This window comes from Setaria italica, chromosome VII (genome assembly GCF_000263155.2).
Source record: "Setaria italica strain Yugu1 chromosome VII, Setaria_italica_v2.0, whole genome shotgun sequence".
In the NCBI taxonomy this organism is placed as follows: domain Eukaryota; kingdom Viridiplantae; phylum Streptophyta; class Magnoliopsida; order Poales; family Poaceae; genus Setaria; species Setaria italica.
In genome coordinates this window covers 22,909,464-22,927,112 of record NC_028456.1, presented here as the reverse complement: position 1 = coordinate 22,927,112, position 17,649 = coordinate 22,909,464, and the positions used below count along the sequence as shown (strand labels likewise).

Sequence of the window (17,649 nt, the reverse complement as noted above, 5' to 3'; positions counted from 1 at the left end):
TAAGTTGAGCGAGGTTGAATGCTGTTGATCTTGGCTAGTGATTATGATCACATCGCCCATTTAATTTATACGAAAAGGGACTTTGAGGCATGGGACAATTTGCTGGGAAAATTTGTTCTAATGTGAGTTACATGTGCAAGCTTTCATTTGTTCTTTTAATTATGTCTTCTGTGATTAGAAGACGAACATCGTTTCGCAACTGCCATCTTGATGCCTTTAATATTAACAGAGTAGTACGGAGTAATATGACATGCTGCACGGTAGCAGATTCGTTGCCAGTTTTGTATGTCCGACCTCTACCTAAGAAAGCCCAAGCTGGCTAACTTCAACGACGATCACACGAAAGCGACATGCTGGGATCGGGCTCTCATTGCCGAAAGGCCAACTGAGATTGACCCGAATATATGAATTAGGAAAAGTTTTAGAAGTTGCTGTGACAAATTTGATGGCGACGGCCACCCATCATGCCTAGAATCTGGCATCATTGGACAATATATTTTTATGCATAGGAATTCGTGTACCATTTCGACTGTGGAATGCCAAAAGAAAATTCTCTAGGATATATCTTTAAATTCCTTTATGCTTGGGCCCACTTGTCAGAGACCCTCCAATATTCTTGGGAAATAAGCTGAATCCAGTCGATTAATGGCAAATACCGAGCAAACCCGAGGGCTAAACCGCGAAAACAACTCACGTATTCATCTCCACCTTCCTTTTTTTTTCCCTCCTCTCTCTCTCTCCCCGTCTTCCCGGTCGCCTCCCCTTTCCCTCCCCCGCCGCCCGCCCGCCTCCGCGATCGCAATTCGCATCCGCCCCCCGCTCCCTCCCCTACCCATGGCGCGGCGATCCGCCCCTCTCCTGCGCCGCCTCGTCTCCGCCTCCTCCCCGCCCGCGCCGCAGCCCCTCCCGGGCCACTGCGGCGGCCTCGCGCGGCGCACGGTGACCTACATGCCGCGGCCCGGGGACGGCACCCCGCGCGCCGTCACGCTCATCCCGGGCGACGGCATCGGGCCCCTCGTCACGGGTGCCGTGCGCCAGGTCATGGAGGCGATGCACGCGCCCGTCTACTTCGAGACCTACGAGGTCCACGGCGACATGCCCACGGTCCCGCCCGCCGTCATCGAGTCCATCCGCCGCAACAAGGTCTGCATCAAGGGCGGGCTCGCCACCCCCGTCGGCGGCGGGGTCTCCTCCCTCAACATGCAGCTCCGGAAGGAGCTCGACCTCTACGCCTCGCTCGTACACTGCTCCAACCTCCCCGGCATTCCCACCAGGCACCAGGGCGTCGACATCGTCGTCATCAGGGAGAACACCGAGGGCGAGTACTCGGGGCTCGAGCACGAGGTCGTGCCCGGGGTCGTCGAGAGCCTCAAGGTACGGTCAATTGCGCCCGCGATTACCTCCGTGTTGGTTACTTGGTTGGGCCCTTGGGGGATCGCTACTGCCTACCGTGCGTTGATTGAATTATGTGATTTTTCCGATCTTATCATGAACTTCGTGGGCCCTTACTAGCACAGGGCGTACTGTTGCTAGATTTTGCAAATCATGGGTTTTCCACTAATGAGTGGAGAATTTCCTATATCAAAAATTGCTACCATTTGATTAGTCGCATCATTTATTTACAACTAGAGTGAACCTTTTAGTTCAATCTGCGTGAAAATTGAGCTCATCTGAATTTGTGGTCGCCAAAATTTACTGTTTGCTTGATAGCATGTAAGGTTATAGTGATCAATTCCTGCCTCATAAGTCATAAGGTTGCAGCTGCAGCTATAGTACAATAGCTAGTTAGACCACGTGAAACTGCAAAATGAGTCTGAAAAATTATGGTCCTATAAAGGGGATGAGATGGCCAGTTCAGTGGAATTTTTTTCTCCTTTCATGTTTGAAGTGTGCTTTGATGGGATATCTTGAGATGTAGATTGCTAAGCTCTTTTTATCAATATATACACTGGTTAGTCATTGCTAGCCCAGTTAGTATTTAGGTAAATTATACATTTGCCTTTCATTCATCTTTGAAAAGCTGCTATTTTAGTTCACAATAAGTGTATTATGTACCATATACTATAGGACTTGTGGAAAATCTACTGCTGTGATTATTTGGTCAAACTGTAGCGTGACATGTAATGAGGTCAGCATTATCGATTTTGAATTTTGCCAATGCATGTATATATCTTTTTATCGAAATATACTGAAAGTATACCTTCACTCAATGGTCCATAATGTTAATCACTTGTCTTGAATTTCTTGCTTTCAGTTAATCCTTTACGGCTTAAGCAGGTTTGTTATAGTTTATGTACCATAAGGTTCTCTGAGACTTTGAATAAGAAAATATTGTTGAAATAAATTTATCCATATTATGTTTTTCCTTTTTAATTCTTATCTGAGCCTGTTTCTCTATTACTACTCTTACGAATGGGTTTCCTAGGTGATCACAAAGTTTTGCTCCGAGAGGATTGCCAAATATGCGTTCGAGTATGCTTACCTTAACAACCGAAAGAAAGTCACTGCAGTGCATAAAGCAAACATCATGAAGCTTGCTGATGGTTTGTTCTTGGAGTCTTGCCGTGAGGTTGCTTCAAAGTATCCTGGTATTCAGTACAATGAAATGATTGTTGACAACTGCTCTATGCAACTTGTCTCAAAGCCTGAACAATTTGATGTCATGGTACGCATCTAAATGTCTGAGCACTTTTCTATCATTCAATCTGGAATGTCGCTTTCTATTGAGACTTTGAACTTACCTTTTATTTACTACCTGAGCTTTGTACAACCTAACTGTCAAATTTTTATTTTTATTGTTGACTACAAAGTAGGGGTCCCAGTGTCCAAATTATAGAACTGTTGAGCTTTGAGAAGTTATCATAGAAGCCTGCTTAGTTTTGCTAGAAGAACAGTTCCTGGCCTTAAGAGCATGCATATGTATTTTTGTGTAAAGAGTAATTCTTTGTTTATTGAAAAATTTTGAGTTCCTTTTTTTTGTAAGAGTGAAATGCACTAGGGGTCCATAAACTCTCAAATTGAGGATCTGGGTCAAGATTTTAAGTGGTTCAAGGACTCCCAATGCATTTCACTCTTTTGGTAAAATCAGAAAGCACTGTTCATAATTTCTTGCACAACACGAGAAAAATTGCACTCTGCTTGGGTACCATGCTTGCCATATGATAAAGATAAAATTTCTTGTTTTGAGATATACATATCAAACCTACCGAAGATATATCGGACTAATGGAAATCTCATTATTGTTAAAAAATGGAAATTGCTATTACATGTTTCTTGATGATTTATATGATTTATGATTACAATATTTAAGTGACACAAGCACACCATTGTTAAGCCAAGCTAGATGCAATATAGAAAGCTTATAGCTGCCCAGCGTTGTTGACTTTACCGCTCTTCAATTTGTCATCCCATTTCTTTTCCACTTTCCTGATTTTCTCAAATGTTTCCTTTTAAGTATGCCATGGATTAGGATTACCTGCAGGTATCTCACTTATTTTTCTTTTGATTCTCTTGGTAGGTTACACCTAATCTTTATGGCAATTTGGTGGCTAACACAGCTGCAGGTATTGTCGGAGGGACTGGTATCATGCCTGGAGGTAGGGTTGCACCTCATACTTTATTGTGTTTCACCCCTTAATAAAAATAATGGATGCTTCCAAAAATTTCTTGGAAATCTCACAATACTGGCTGTTGCCTGACAAGTGTAATTCTCATAGATTTCTTTGTTGCAAATTATTTCGGAAACAATACTGTGGGCTTCAGTTGACTTCCTTTCTGCCTATTGTAATGTGTGCAAAGCTTTTGTGGCACACATGGAGCATGTTTTCGCTTTGAGTTTCTTTGGGCCAACATAAGTTGGGTGTTCAGATTTACTAATCCTTGACGCCGCATTATGTTCCAGGCAACGTGGGTCAGGACTATGCCATCTTCGAGCAAGGTGCTTCTGCAGGAAATGTCGGAAATGAGAATATCGTAGAGCAGAAGAAAGCAAACCCTGTCGCTCTGCTTCTATCATCCGCCATGATGTTGCGGCATTTGCAGTTCCCGTCATTCGCTGACCGGCTGGAGACGGCAGTGAAGCGTGTCGTTGCAGAAGGCACATACAAAACAAAGGATCTGGGCGGCACCAGCACCACACAGGAAGTCACCGATGCGGTGATTGCCAATCTGGATTAGATTCCAGGCACATGACTGGAACTGTTAATTCTTTGGGGGGGACTAGTTGGCTAGTCTTGACTCCTGAGTGTTATTCTACTTCACATAGATTTAGATTCACATTTTTCCAGAGCGATTGCAATGAATCCATTTTTCAGATTTTGTTTAGAAAATAATCAAGGAACCCACGAGGATGATACTGTGTTCAAGGTAAAGACCTTGAGTTACAAAGTGAATGGATGCAGTCTCAAAATAATTTTAGTTTTCTAGTTGAGTTTTCAATCATGGTTGTCGCTTTATTGAGCAGTGATCTCTTCTTCGAGTTATCATCTGCTGTTACATGCTTTTGAAACTTTAAGATGTGCCTGTTTTTTTGAAACGTAAGATGTGCCTGTTTGAGTGGGTTGATTTTTGGCTGCCGTCGACCGTCGGTATGGTTGTTCGTGAAACTGTCACATGGTGCCGCTCCGATTGCTGCGGTCCAGCATTCAACCTTGTTGGTATAAGGGGCTTATTTGTAATCTAGTAATGAAATAGTAAGCGCTATCCTAATCCCTATATATGGTGAGCTGATGTCTTGCTTCTTTTTTGTGGTAAGATTAAATTCTATCACCCCCAGGCGTGGCTCCTCCAATCCTTCTCGTTACTCACCTAGATTAAAATCTACACCCCCGGGGGCGTGGCTCAGATAGCCAAATACAATAACACAAGATAAATAATAACTGATGATTAAAAGATCAGCGATAAACTCTAATAACCAGCTATCGTGATGGGGCAGGGTTGGGATTGGGTCGGGCCGGCAAAACCTGATGTTTTTTTTTCTGGCCCAAGCTATAGGTCCGACCCCGCTGGGCGGGGATTGTATTATAGGGCCTAATCCAGCCTGGTAAAAGGCTGAAAATCTTGGCCCGTGCCAGCCTGATGCACCACTGGCAAGTCGAGTTGGGTAGCCCGATTGCACCCCCTTTCCCTTTTCTCCCGTTCAGCTCTCCCTGCCCCTCCCTGCCCGTTCTCGACCTGACCCCCCCTCTCGTGGGCGGTCTTTGTTTCCTGGCGGCGCCGACTGGGCGACCGGCGACGCCCGTCGGCACGTCTTCGCCTCGCCGGTGACGAGCACCCACCAGGTATATGCCTGCCCCTGCTCTTCCCTTCCTGCTGTGCGAAACGGAGCGCCCCAAACCCTAAAATAAGCTATCTGTATTCGGATCTGACCCAATTACAAGTATACACGTGTATTATACCTACTAACTTCGATTTTTCTTTTGCTAAAATTGTCGGGTGTACATGTGCTATACTGGGTCCGCCCCTGAGTAGCTGAGTACAATCCCGCCCCTCATCCATCTGCCCCTAGAGTGCTGCTAAGGGGTTGGCCAATCCGCTTATCCCTGTCCGGGTGTCTCAGACAATAATCCATGTTTGATTTGATTTGTTTGTTTGTCGCTGCGTGGACTGTTTCTGTTTCCATATGTGCTAGGTTCGTGAAAGATGGTGCTTCCTGAGAGGAAATGCGTGGTATATGATCAGATGGTGCGAGTGCTTCATGGGATGCCATAACCTGCAATCCCTGGAATTGAGTGCTGCATAGTGTCTTGGATATACCAGTTGAAATGTTAGTTCAATGCTAATTATATGGTTTAATTCTCCTCCCTGTGGACCTTCCTGTGTTGTTTTTACCTTAAAATGGCTGCAGTTGATGTATGCAGATCCTAGCAATGAGTTCTCTGACCATAATGTATATACTGAGATGATGGGTTTTTGAGTCCATATGGTGGCAGTTAGGTTTGTCTTATTGTATTGATGTCCAGTTGGCTGTAATTCAAGCTTGTAAGGCTTGGAAGAGTCCTGTGTGCACTCCATCGTGCATAATGCATGAATTATTTACATGCTGCAATCTTCCTAATGAAAATACAAATGTAAAATTTGCTAAGTGATTCTGTAATCTCAGGAGGATGCCATGTCAATTAACCTGATGTAATTATATATGTTTAATTATCACTTGAATTTGTTGAAAGCGCATTTTCTTTTCAGCTTCTCTATAAGCGGCATTTCCTTTTTCAGGATAATGGCTCATCGTGGACACCTGGATGGACTGAATGCCCAAGCTCCAGGTCTGCTGCGCCATGGTTCCTTCGCTGCAGGCAGCCTCTCTAATCGCTCACCTTTGGACTCTTCATCCACACTGGAGATGCTGGAGAACAAGCTTGCTATGCAGACTGCAGAGGTAGAAAAGCTTATCAGGGAGAATCAACGGTTAGCAAAAAGCCATGTGGTCTTGAGGCAGGACATTGTTGATACAGAGAAAGAGATGCAATTGATTCGCACCCACCTAGGTGAAGTTCAGACAGAGACTGATTTACAGATTAGAGATTTATTGGAGAGAATCAGATTGATGGAGGCAGACATACAAAGTGGTGATACAGTGAAAAAGGAGCTTCACCAAGTGCATATGGAGGCAAAGAGACTTATTGCTGAAAGGCAGATGTTAAACCTTGAGATAGAGAATGCGAATAACGAATTACAGAAACTCTCTGCCTCAGGTGACAATAAAAGCCTTACTGAATTGCTTGCTGAGCTAGATGGGCTACGGAAAGAGCATCATAGTCTACGGTCCGTTACAATGATCCTTCCTTGCATTTTTCGTACTAACCTGAGCTTTTGTGGTAAACTGATTTTTTGAAATGTTGTGCTTTCCCCTTTCCATTGGAAGAACTCAATTTGAATTTGAGAAGAATACAAACGTCAAGCAAGTTGAGCAGATGCGGACAATGGAGATGAACCTGATAACCATGACTAAACAGGCTGAGAAGTTACGTGCTGATGTGGCAAATGCTGAAAGGCGGGCACAGGGTAAATGTTCTCATTCTGTTAACGTTTTACCTGCTCTTTATGCTCCTTCCATTCATTTTAGGTTGTGACTATGCTGTACGAGGGGCAATATAATTTTTATTTCAATCTATTTTGTGTTTGATTAGTGAACAATAGCCGAACTTTCTGTTCAATGGCTTCCCATTTTAAATCCTGGTTTCCCCATCTTTAACAGTATTTGCAGTATGATATTATTTGTAGGTCATGATGCAGACATCCAATGTTATATAGCAGAGCGTGTCCATAGCAGATAGTTTCTAACCAGTATGAGCAGCATTGAGGCCTCGATTTGCAGAAATAAATCAAAGTAACCCAGGCTAGGGGATTTAGTCTGTTTACTTGTAATCATTGATCGAGTTTTTGATTGTCGAGAGCTTTGGAGCACAGTTAGTGGACGTCAAAATGACCAACTGAGAAAGTTGTCTTGAAATGAAAGGAATACAGGGTCTCATGGGTGATGACCAATCTTATGTTACAATTCAATATGATTATATACTAATTGCATTTGGAAAGTCAAGTAGGAGATCAGCTTAAGACTATAGACTGGTGGATCAAGGGGTCTATGAACAATTTCAGTCTATTGTCTATCATGCCACATTCTGAAAAAAAAAAGCCAAAACAGTGTTAGCAGCTTAGCGCGATGCGTATAACCACCAGCACTGTAACATTTTAGTTGATTGTTATGACATAGCACAAATTGCACATCAATCCTAGAACTATGCTAGCCAGATTTTCCTCTGGAAACTGTAGGTGTTCACAGTTCTAGAGGTAGGCATAAGTTACATATCAATCCTTTGAATCAATGTGCCATCAAAAGTGATTGGTTGAAACTAAGCTTTAACTTCTCTAGCAAATTGGATACAGCGACTGATTTCTGTGGGGCAGCTTAACTGAGAAGCTTTTAGTTGCTGATGTGCGTATGATAGTTTTTCTTTTTTCAGACTTACCTGATGAGATGATGGCTACACTTTGCAAAGTATTTTATTTTTCATCTCTCAAGCATTTTATTTTGGGCTTTAGTATCATAGTTGGAAGCATATAGGAGCTTGTCAGTAGCAAATTGCCTTGTAGTTCTGGGCCTCTAATGTGTAGACTGTAGAGAAGACCTTTGCATGTGTAGTTTTTGGAGAATTTGGCATAATTACATTTCTGTGCATGTGGACATAGTTTGTCTTGAGACATACTTGAGTACATATTTTTCACCTTTGTCTGTATAATGGCAAATTCTAATGTTTCTTGGTTCTATCTGATTCTTTCAATGAGTAGCAGCTGCAGCTCAAGCAGCAGCACAGGCGGCAGGTGCGCAGGTGGCAGCTTCACAGCCTGGGACAGCACAGGCTACAGCAGTGTCAGCAGCAGCCCCAAACCCATATGCAAGTGCATATGCCAATTACCCCACAGCATATCAGCAGGGAACCCAGCCAGGGGAATATCAGCAGGGAACCCAGGCTGGGGCATATCAGCAAGCAACCCAGGCTGGAGCATATCAGCAAGGAACCCAGCCTGCGGCATATCAGCAGGGAACCCAGGCTGGGGCATACGCCTATGCTTACAATGCAACTGCTTACCAAATGCATGCTGCGCAAGCTAACACATATGCAGGTTACCCTGGCTATCAAGTTCCGGGCTATGCGCAAACTGCAGTGCCTAATTACCCTGGTGCCTATGCTGTGCCTCCGCAACAACCCATAAGCAGTGGTGCGGCAACGGATGTCGGGAACATGTATGGCGTGGTTGGTAGCACTGGATATCCTGCTGGGCAAGTTCAGCCGAGCAGTGGCACCGCAAATGCAGCGCAAGCACCTCCACCTCCACCACCACCGGCAGCACCATACCCGGGCACATATGACCCAGCAAGAGGAGCCCAGAGGTGAAATCCGGGATGTGAACCAGATGACTGCTTGCCCTGATGTAGATTAACTCATGGTTTTGTTATGTAGATGCAGTTGAAGATAGGTTTAGCGACAATGTCGAGGAGTCAGATGTATGCTGAATTGTTGGTACTTTTGAGTTGATAGCTGTAACTGTTGGTTAAGGATGATTCAGTCAGCATGTGGCGTTGTCAAATCTAAAAAAAAACGTGGCATTCCTATACTGTATGCTTTGTTATACCATCAGTTTCTGTAAGTGTAGGTATATGGATCTTGATTCGTGTTTGCACTAGTCAGGCCCAAAGTCAAAGCTTGATGTCTCCAAAAGGGCAATCGTGGAGGCGCCGGTTATTCAGTTATTCTGAGCTCCTATTCTAACTCCGGGCATGGAATGGATTTGCTTGTGTTCTAGTTCTAACTCCCTTGCCAGACTGGACCCTAGCATTATCCTGCTTTTTGAAAATGTCCTTGTGGGAAATACTTCCTCCGTTTCAAATTGTAAGTCATTTTAACTTTTCTAGGTTCATAGATATTATTATACACCTAGATATATATTATATCTAGATGCACAATAATATCTATGAACTTAAAAAAGTTAAAACGACCTATAATTTGGAAGGAAAACGACCTATACAATTTGGAAGGAAAACGAGCTGGAAGGAAGGACATAATTTGGAAGGAAAACGAGCTACAATTTGGTAGGAAGGACATGGCATATTTGGTCGAACTCAAGCTGACAAAGCTCGCATGCAATCAGCTCTAAAGGCGAACGTTGGCTCTAGCTTCGCCCAGAGGCTGTGAAAGTTGGAAGCAGGAAGCAGTTTATTCTGAACAGCAGCCTTGTTAGAAACCGGTCCAGACGACGCACCAAGTACCGTTTCCGTTTAACGCACTGGACAAAAATATGGTTCCAAAGTTGCAGGGAAGGAAACAACCCTGATTTCAGTCACCAGAATATGTCACTAATTTGCAATGGACGACAGCATGACGTCCCTCACGGTACTGATTCTCGTACTGTGTAAAGATTTACAGAAGATCAATTGTACTGAAACAGCAATCAGAGAGGCACAGATTGCATCTGTTCTGAAACTCTTAACCTAACCCTAGAGACAGAATGGTTCTTCTTGTGCTTTTAGCAACCTTAGACGATTGTACATCTATCCTGACCATATCGGGGATTCAGGGGCATGGCACTCTGAATGGACTGTTAGCATTTTGCTCCTCCAAAAAAAGTCAAAAGGCATCAAGCTTGAACTAACCACGCGACTCCAAGATCTCTCTTTTTGCAGTTTGTATCAATGTATGCATGAAAGTAGAAGCATCGCAGCACGAAGGGTTGGCGACAGAGGCATGTGCCAGAAAAGGGAGTTTTCTCAATGACCGTCCGCTAAGTCCCTGCAAAAGAGAAATGAACTGCCGCCATCAACCAGATGGACAAGCCTTGGTTACAGCAAATAGCACGTGGTTCAGCTTCATTATTTACCTCGCACAATTCTGCAGCTTCATAGAGTAAACTCGAGAGATGAAGCGCGCCATGGGGTTCTACAGCCTCAGGACAGTGCTTTTTCTCCTTCAGGGTTGAATAGTTCAGAATACATGGCACACTACCGCCCTACAATTGGAGAAAGATAACATTTTCAAGGTTCAGGGAGGTTGCAAGAAGGTTGAAAAGAGTATCATTTAAAATCCAGAAGAAGGATTTGCACGTATCAAGTACTGTATGGTCAAAGTAGTCCTGAGGACTCCGTTAGGCTCATGACAGTAACATTGTATGAAATGAAAAATTGGCATCATGGACACCAAGTTGGTGAAACAGGACATACCTGAGGATATGTAAGAATACCAACTCTTAAAAGTTCCTGTATGCATGACCTCAAGATCTCGTATCGTGCTTGAAGCGTAGGGGGTCCAACATATGCCTTAATGTCTGCCCTGTCAACAAATGCAATATCTGCCAATAGAAAATAATTAGCATTTGCTAATTATAGAGGTCCTTATATCTCAACAATATTACTATTCGAGAAGTCAGCAATATTACTGTTTGAGAAGTCTACAGAGTGTTTTCGGAAACAAATCGCAAGATCAGTTCATCAGTTTCATAAATTAAGAAAAGGCACTTAGAATTCTGACTGGTTTTGATCCAACAGATAAAAAGGCTACAAAGGATATCTTATTTGTATTTTTGCTGGTAAGAAGCTATTTATACTTAGCTGTGATACAATTTTAATTATAATAAGTAGGAATTTTGCTCTCATGGAAATGGACAGTTCATCAACCCTAAGAATATAAATGTGTTGAGTGGTGTGACTGCAGAACTGCTTTCTCATAGTAAAGAGATTCACTCAGCCTACTAATAACATGTGATTATCAAAGATGCCAATCATAGCCCTACAGTTAATAATCAAATGCCAGAAAATCTAATACCAATCGCTGTAGTGATATTTGATGTTGTCAAAATGATAACATTTGGCCAGGACTTCAGTTTGTCCATTTGTGTTAGCAGCGCATTCACAACCTGAAGTTGCACAAGGAAAGATATAGTGTAAACATTAGCCAGGAGCCCAAGGAATCACACACAGTCAACAAAAAAATGATGAAAACTTACTCTAATGGAGTCTGAAGGTTCAGAGCCAGATATGGCAGCTTGTCTGGCAGCAGCAAGGCTTTCAACTTCATCTACGATATACATACCATATATATGATTGAGATCCAAATATAGAGCATGAAGCAAATCAAGTAATCTATTTTCTCAAGGCTCAGTTAGCACTCTATAAGACAGCTACTTGTGCTGTGTTTGCTTGCTTCAGCCAGGAGGCAATGCTGAGTTTAGATGAAACTGAGCTGGATTTAATAAATAGTCAGCATATGAACTCTAATAGTTCTCCAAGCACAAAAAGAGTAAAGAATATAAACTGTTGTGATGATTCATTGCTACATGCGCCTATGCACAGGCAAGGTCTGATCAGAGGGTGGACTCATTTAATTCAGACCTAACAGAAAACTCACATGGTTGTTTCATTAGCTTTGAGTTAGCTTTCACTATAGAATATTGAGTTGTCATTTGTCACTAGTCAAGAACATAGTACCTATCAATACAAATACCAAGTTGCTTTCTTCCTCCACCATCTCCTGGATCTTCTGGAAAAGTTTGGCTACCTATAGGATAGTAGATAGAGTGTCCAATGTTGAATGTAACTATGTAAGTAAATACTTAGATCCAATTCACTATAAAAAAACTAAATAATGGAACATAAGAACACTATATTTCCAGTTCATGCAAAAAGATGCAGTCACATTAAACCCAAGTACAATTAGATGCTAAAGTGATTTCAGCATGTGAACATATGATAGCAGTCTAGCACAAAAAGGGCGTACCAGTTTTCCACTTTCAGAAAACCACTTGCTGAACAATGAATGAGCGTTCACTTCAATCAATTGACACATAGAATACCTAGTATAAAAGTGTCAGGAATCAATAACACATATTTAATACAAAAAGGTCTATCTCATTCAGTACAGACCTTGATTTGAAGCGAATAGAAAGTTTCTGTGCTAGTGCTTTACACAAGGAGGTCTTCCCTGTTCCAGGTGGACCATGCAAGAGTACAATCCTGTAATTTGTAAAAAACTGAAAGAATGAAGAATCGTTTCACTATATAGAGTACAAGCTTTTACTTCATCTTTTCTTCCGTAAAATACTGGCTGCAAATGTGTATAATAATGTTGCAGATGCTTACCGGTTCCATGAAACCAGATATGGGTCCACACATCTTTCAGTAAAAAGCAAAGCACTGGCAGCATATCTCAACAACCTCTGCTTGAGACCAACTTCATACAGTAAGCTGCAAACACCAATGAGATCATCTACAGGATAAAATGGAGATTAAAGTGGTTAAGGATGAACAGTATTTACCTTTCCCACAAACCATCAAATTCTTTGGCAGGCAAGGCCCACTCGTTGAAGCTTGAGAGTGTATCATCCTCACCTGGTTCCTCACCAGGACCATCTTCACTCAGCTACAGCATAACCAAATGAGCTTGATGTGAATAAATCTGGACCAAAGTGTGAGTATATTGAATTGGACAATATGGATCAATGTTTGCTTTGGAACAAAACCATTTCTCAGGATCAATATTAGGATGCAGAAGCAGAATGTCCCCAGAGAAAACATGTGTTAGCTTGAACTCAACAGCAGCTAATATTCAGCAGTGTTGAAAAATATATTATGATGTCCAGATAAAACAGCTATAGCATGTTACTGAGTAAAGAAGCAAGATAACCAACATGGGCGCATATTGATATACAAAAATGACCTCGCTGTTGGATAGAACCACAAGTGATTAGGCAGTAAACATTAAGAGTTGCATACCTGGAACACATGCACAACAGGCTTGACTTGCCAAAATAAGAGAACTTTGTGATTTTCAACCCACTCATCTGCATAAATGCTTAGCACTCAGAACAAGAAAGCCATGAGTACTAGAGGACAAGTAAGAACACTTCCCAGCCTAAGCAAATGAGCATACCAGTGTCACAGATTTGGATCCTTTTGACATTTTCAAGAAGATAAGAATTATCAGCAGGAATCGGCACAGGCCCATCAACATAGCTTAAGCTTCGAGCTTCTAGCATCCTGATTGAGCAAGCAGTTACAAAATGTTAAACATGAGTAACAATAAATGTTAATGTCTCGTGAGAGAAGATGCCAGTTATTGTGCAAAATTCAATAAAGTGATTATGGGCTAGAATAAAAATCTGGAATGTTTCATCAGGAAGCTATGTTAATTACATGGCTTTATAGCTCCAGTTAACATGTTGATAAGAAAGCCAAACCTTTTGGCATTGTTTTCTGAACATACCACTAATGACAATGGGATATAGAAGATATTTGCTTTCTCCAGAATTTCAATAAGGCAATGGTGATTACTTTTTGGAACAACTGGCTTCTAAGCATTCACAAGCCAGTAACATTCACCTAACTGCTATTAATCGCAGGACTTCAAAATAAGACCGCCAACGCTTTCTTGAAGCAAGCCGTAAACATTTTCGGAACCCCGCCATCTCTAAACCACGGGCATTACTCATGCTACATCACCACATCGCAAAACAACAACAAGAGTATTTTTAGAACAAAGTCTCGGTAGATCAAGCACGGACCTCTCGACCGCCACCTGGACGTCTTCGTGGCGAGCCGCGCTCGTGGCGTGCAGCAGTACCTCAACTGCAACGGGCACAGTAGAAAATGGGAATCGCACGAAATCAACACGTCAACGCCACCCGAATTCGAAATTGCTGGGATGGTGCCCAAACGCGGGCGTGGCGGCGCTCACCTGAGACGAGGACCTTTTCGTCGGCCGGGGAAGGAGCAACCACGGCCGCCTCCGCCTGCTGTTGCGGTGGCAACGGCGGCGAGGAGGAGACCGCGGCGGCAGGCACCAGCGACGGGGCGGTCACCACGGTGCATGCGGCGTCCGGAGGGGGCGGGGGCGGGGGCGGGGGCGCGGAGAAGGAGATCTCCATAGGGGCGCTCATGGCGGGCGGGACCGAGCTCCGCGCGAGAGATTTTTCTAGGGTTTGGGGGATTTGGGGATTGGGGAATGGGGAACTGAGAAGAAGGTGGAGACGCTCAGACGCGGAGCGGCGGAGGGGGGTTTTGAGCGAATTTTGGGTTTCCCGCCCTTGGAGAGGAGTCGTGAAGCGAGGAGATGGGCTGTAAACTGGGATTGCAGATGGGCTTTCTGCTCAATGTGTTTAGAACTATTGGGCTGGTTCGAAATTTGAGCCCGCTAACAAATTGTTGGATCCAGCCTGGCCCAAGCGGCCTAGCCTGCCAGGCAGTGCCAGTGGCAACAAATGTTTTTCCTTTTCCCCCTCAAAAAAATGTTTTCCTTTTAATTAATCAGTGGCAACAAATTGTTGGAGCCAATATAATTTTTTCTTTCTTTTCCGCGGGGAAGTTTCCGGAGATTTTAGCATTAGAAACAAGAGGCGATTGTCTGGTATCATAAGAAGTAGAAGCCGATACCGCTGTTTATATTTCTATAAACTTAAGAAAAATCGGAATCGAAAATAAAGCTTAAATCAAACTATACCTGAGTGTGCAATGTGAACAGGCACAGCTGCATTTCCAAAAGTTAATTTGCTTGCTTCAGAATGTACATGGTGTACTGCCACATGCCTAAACACACGGTGCAGCTATTCTGCTCAGCTTATATAGTTATATTGATCCTATTTCCTTCTAAAAAAACAAGGAAAGATGGTACTTTTAGTATCTCTGTCGTGACAACGTTGGTCAAGTTGTATATACGTAGCAGATGGGCTTTTAGGTACTGTTTGGTTCTAGGGTCGAAGTGAGCCAACCCACTTCGACCCATATTTGGTTGGAGAGGATGGAGGTTGGGTCTAACCTAGTAGAGGAATATTCCTCATAGATTCGGGTTCATCCGATCTAAAAAAGAATGAATCACCCCAACCCACTTGAACGGCGTCCGTGTCCATTTCTTCTCGCATTCGTCCTCCCCGCATTCGCGTCCGCCCGCCCGTCCGACGCCAGCGCCGCCTTCCACCGCCGCCCTCCACTGGCGCCAACGGGGAGGTGCACGGGCTGGGGAGGTGCGCCGGGCAAGCTCGAGCCCCGCCGCGGCCGGGCTAGCTCGGTGGGGGAGGAGGACCTCCAGCGGCAGGGATGAGGTGGCGCAGGGAGGCGGACCGCCGACGCGGGGGCTCGGTGGGGAAGGAGGCTGGCTTGCGGGGAGGAGAGGAGGAGGAAGATGGAAGGGAGGGAAAAAAGAGAGAGAGGCTGACAGGTGAGCCCCGCGGCTGACAGGTGGGGTCCACAACTAACGGTGTTAAATAGAAATCCATCCCAACCTCCTCAACCAGCTCAGCCAAATAAAAAAATTTATATTAGGTCCAACCTATCCTTCCAATCAAATAACAGATGGGTCAGCTCCAACTCAAAAAAAATGGATCGGCTCCAACCCAACCCACATGGTTCCAAAACAAACACTATTAGTATCTCCGGTCGAGACGCTAGCACCTTGCAGCTATCCCGGATCAGTGTCGGAGTCCTTCTCCACACCGCTGGCAGGCAAGTTGCTGACACAGGGCATCCTTGTGGGGATATTCCCATGGCGTGGCCGGAACATTCCCTCCCATGCTTCAAGCAGGTCTGCGTTCTCCCATGGGCCATGCCCCCAGCGCGGGCGTGCAGGCGTTCGTCCTGGGGAAAAAATCTGCTGTCTACAAGAAACCATGACGCGTCGCGCCGCACCGCGCTTCTGATTCGCTGCTCCGCCGCTATCACACAAAAAGGAGGCCGTGCGCGTGTCACTGACTCACTGGCTCCGTGGCTCCAGGGGGCTCGTCGCCGCCTCGTCGGGTCGTAAGAAATGGCGTGATCAAGGCGGGCAGGCAGCTGCCTTGAACGCTGAAAGCAAACACCGAACAGTGTGCCGGTGCCGCCGCGAACCGGCGAGCGAGCGTGCGCGCGTGATGACCGGTGATGCATTTGCGGCGGTGGCGGGCAGATGAGCAGAGCAGACGACGGCGACGCGCCGAGCACGCCGGGCCTGGTGGTGGAGGGAGAGCCCCTGGGAGGCCAGGAGAAGAGCAGATTAATGCACGTCGCTGGCTCGAGAGGGAATCTGGCCGGGATATTAGTGCGCTCTGCGCTGCTGCGGGCGATGATAGAAGAAGTGGAGCGTGCGCGCGTGATGACCGGTGATGCATTTGCGGCGGTGGCGGGCAGATGAGCAGAGTAGACGACGGCGACGCGCCGAGCACGCCGGGCCTGGTGGTGGAGAGGGGAGAGCCCTTGGGAGGCCAGGAGAAGAGCAGATTCGCTGTCTCGAGAGGGAATCTGGCCGGGATATTACTGCGCTCTGCGCTGCGGGCGATGATAAAAGAAGTGTCATCTGCTCCCGTCTCTCTCTCATTGTTTGAGCAGCAGTTTTTCTGCAGCTTTTGAATTTTTTCTGAAAAGTTGTTGCTGCCTTTTTTTCATCTTAAAAACCAATACTAGCTTTTAGAAAATGTGTTTAACTTTCCGAGCTTAAAAAGTTAAAAAAAACTCATAAAATTGAGCTTTTCATATAAACTCAGTTTTTCGGAAGCTACATGAGAAAATCGTTGTTTGTTCGAGCTTCTAGCTTTTCACGGCCAGGAAATTCAAACAAACAGGTCCTCAATCGGTTGTTGCAGGTATTGGTCCAAGCCCAACTACGCATTGTGTGATGGATGAAGGTGCTTCTCCTTAGCCTAGGCAGCGACTTCTCCGGCCTCCCCCGGGTCCTCTCACTTTCCACGTCCATCTTATTGATCCTTGTCACGGGACATGGAGGCATATGTAGCTCAAACTAAGGACTTTTTATACTTTATTTTTATTTAGAAATTGTACTACGTAGAACCAAACAAATAAGGTATGAACTTGAATCATAAAAGTACTATCATAATCCAACTATACGAGCGTTGTTAGCGCTACAAGTAGTAACTTGCCACTTAATTCGAGCGTAGTACACGTTGAGGTTGACCTAGGTAGGCAGTAAGCTTGGCACTCCGTTTGTGCGAGCGTACACACATATTGGCGCCATACCCATCTGCAATCTTTCTAAACCATGTCTAGTCAGCACCAACCAGCAGCACGTGAATTCTTCTAATTACTGAACGACATCGAATCTCCCTCTAGGCGCACCAGCAAAAATAAAGATTTGTTTCGAAAAAAGGAAACTCATTCCTACGTGTGACATAGGACGCGCA

General features: G+C 44.6%; 3 protein-coding genes across 5 annotated transcripts; 2 read left to right on the top strand and 1 right to left on the bottom strand.

Annotated features, from left to right (window-relative positions):
• The first annotated feature begins 757 nt into the window (after positions 1 to 757).
• Positions 758 to 4,437, top strand: LOC101754268 (isocitrate dehydrogenase [NAD] regulatory subunit 1, mitochondrial). 2 transcript variants are annotated; one of them, XM_004975912.4, is made up of 4 exons: positions 758 to 1,374; positions 2,438 to 2,665; positions 3,518 to 3,596; positions 3,902 to 4,437. In XM_004975912.4, the coding sequence occupies exons 1-4, from the start codon at positions 835 to 837 to the stop codon at positions 4,174 to 4,176; spliced, it is 1,122 nt and encodes a 373-aa protein (XP_004975969.1). In that variant the 5' UTR covers positions 758 to 834; the 3' UTR covers positions 4,177 to 4,437. The 2 variants fall into 2 exon arrangements, with proteins under 2 accessions (XP_004975969.1, XP_004975968.1); XM_004975911.4 differs by having other exon boundaries at positions 759 to 1,374; positions 2,426 to 2,665; positions 3,902 to 4,429.
• A 696-nt stretch (positions 4,438 to 5,133) lies between these two features.
• Positions 5,134 to 9,180, top strand: LOC101753583 (protein FLX-like 4). Of its 2 annotated transcripts, none has more exons than XM_022828352.1 (4): positions 5,134 to 5,279; positions 6,214 to 6,762; positions 6,863 to 7,002; positions 8,290 to 9,180. In XM_022828352.1, exons 2-4 carry the CDS (start codon positions 6,218 to 6,220, stop codon positions 8,892 to 8,894), a joined length of 1,290 nt encoding a protein of 429 aa, XP_022684087.1. In that variant the 5' UTR covers positions 5,134 to 5,279; positions 6,214 to 6,217; the 3' UTR covers positions 8,895 to 9,180. The 2 variants fall into 2 exon arrangements, with proteins under 2 accessions (XP_022684087.1, XP_022684086.1); XM_022828351.1 differs by having other exon boundaries at positions 8,287 to 9,180.
• Positions 9,181 to 9,807: 627 nt separating this feature from the next.
• LOC101753175 (pachytene checkpoint protein 2 homolog) lies at positions 9,808 to 14,489 on the bottom strand. The gene is made up of 14 exons (XM_004975908.3): positions 14,223 to 14,489; positions 14,050 to 14,113; positions 13,419 to 13,525; positions 13,262 to 13,329; positions 12,805 to 12,908; positions 12,629 to 12,733; positions 12,413 to 12,502; positions 12,267 to 12,342; positions 11,978 to 12,047; positions 11,497 to 11,567; positions 11,316 to 11,406; positions 10,715 to 10,842; positions 10,375 to 10,503; positions 9,808 to 10,286 (listed from the first exon to the last, which is right to left on the bottom strand). Exons 1-14 carry the CDS (start codon positions 14,422 to 14,424, stop codon positions 10,146 to 10,148), a joined length of 1,446 nt encoding a protein of 481 aa, XP_004975965.1. The 5' UTR covers positions 14,425 to 14,489; the 3' UTR covers positions 9,808 to 10,145.
• Positions 14,490 to 17,649: the final 3,160 nt, after the last annotated feature.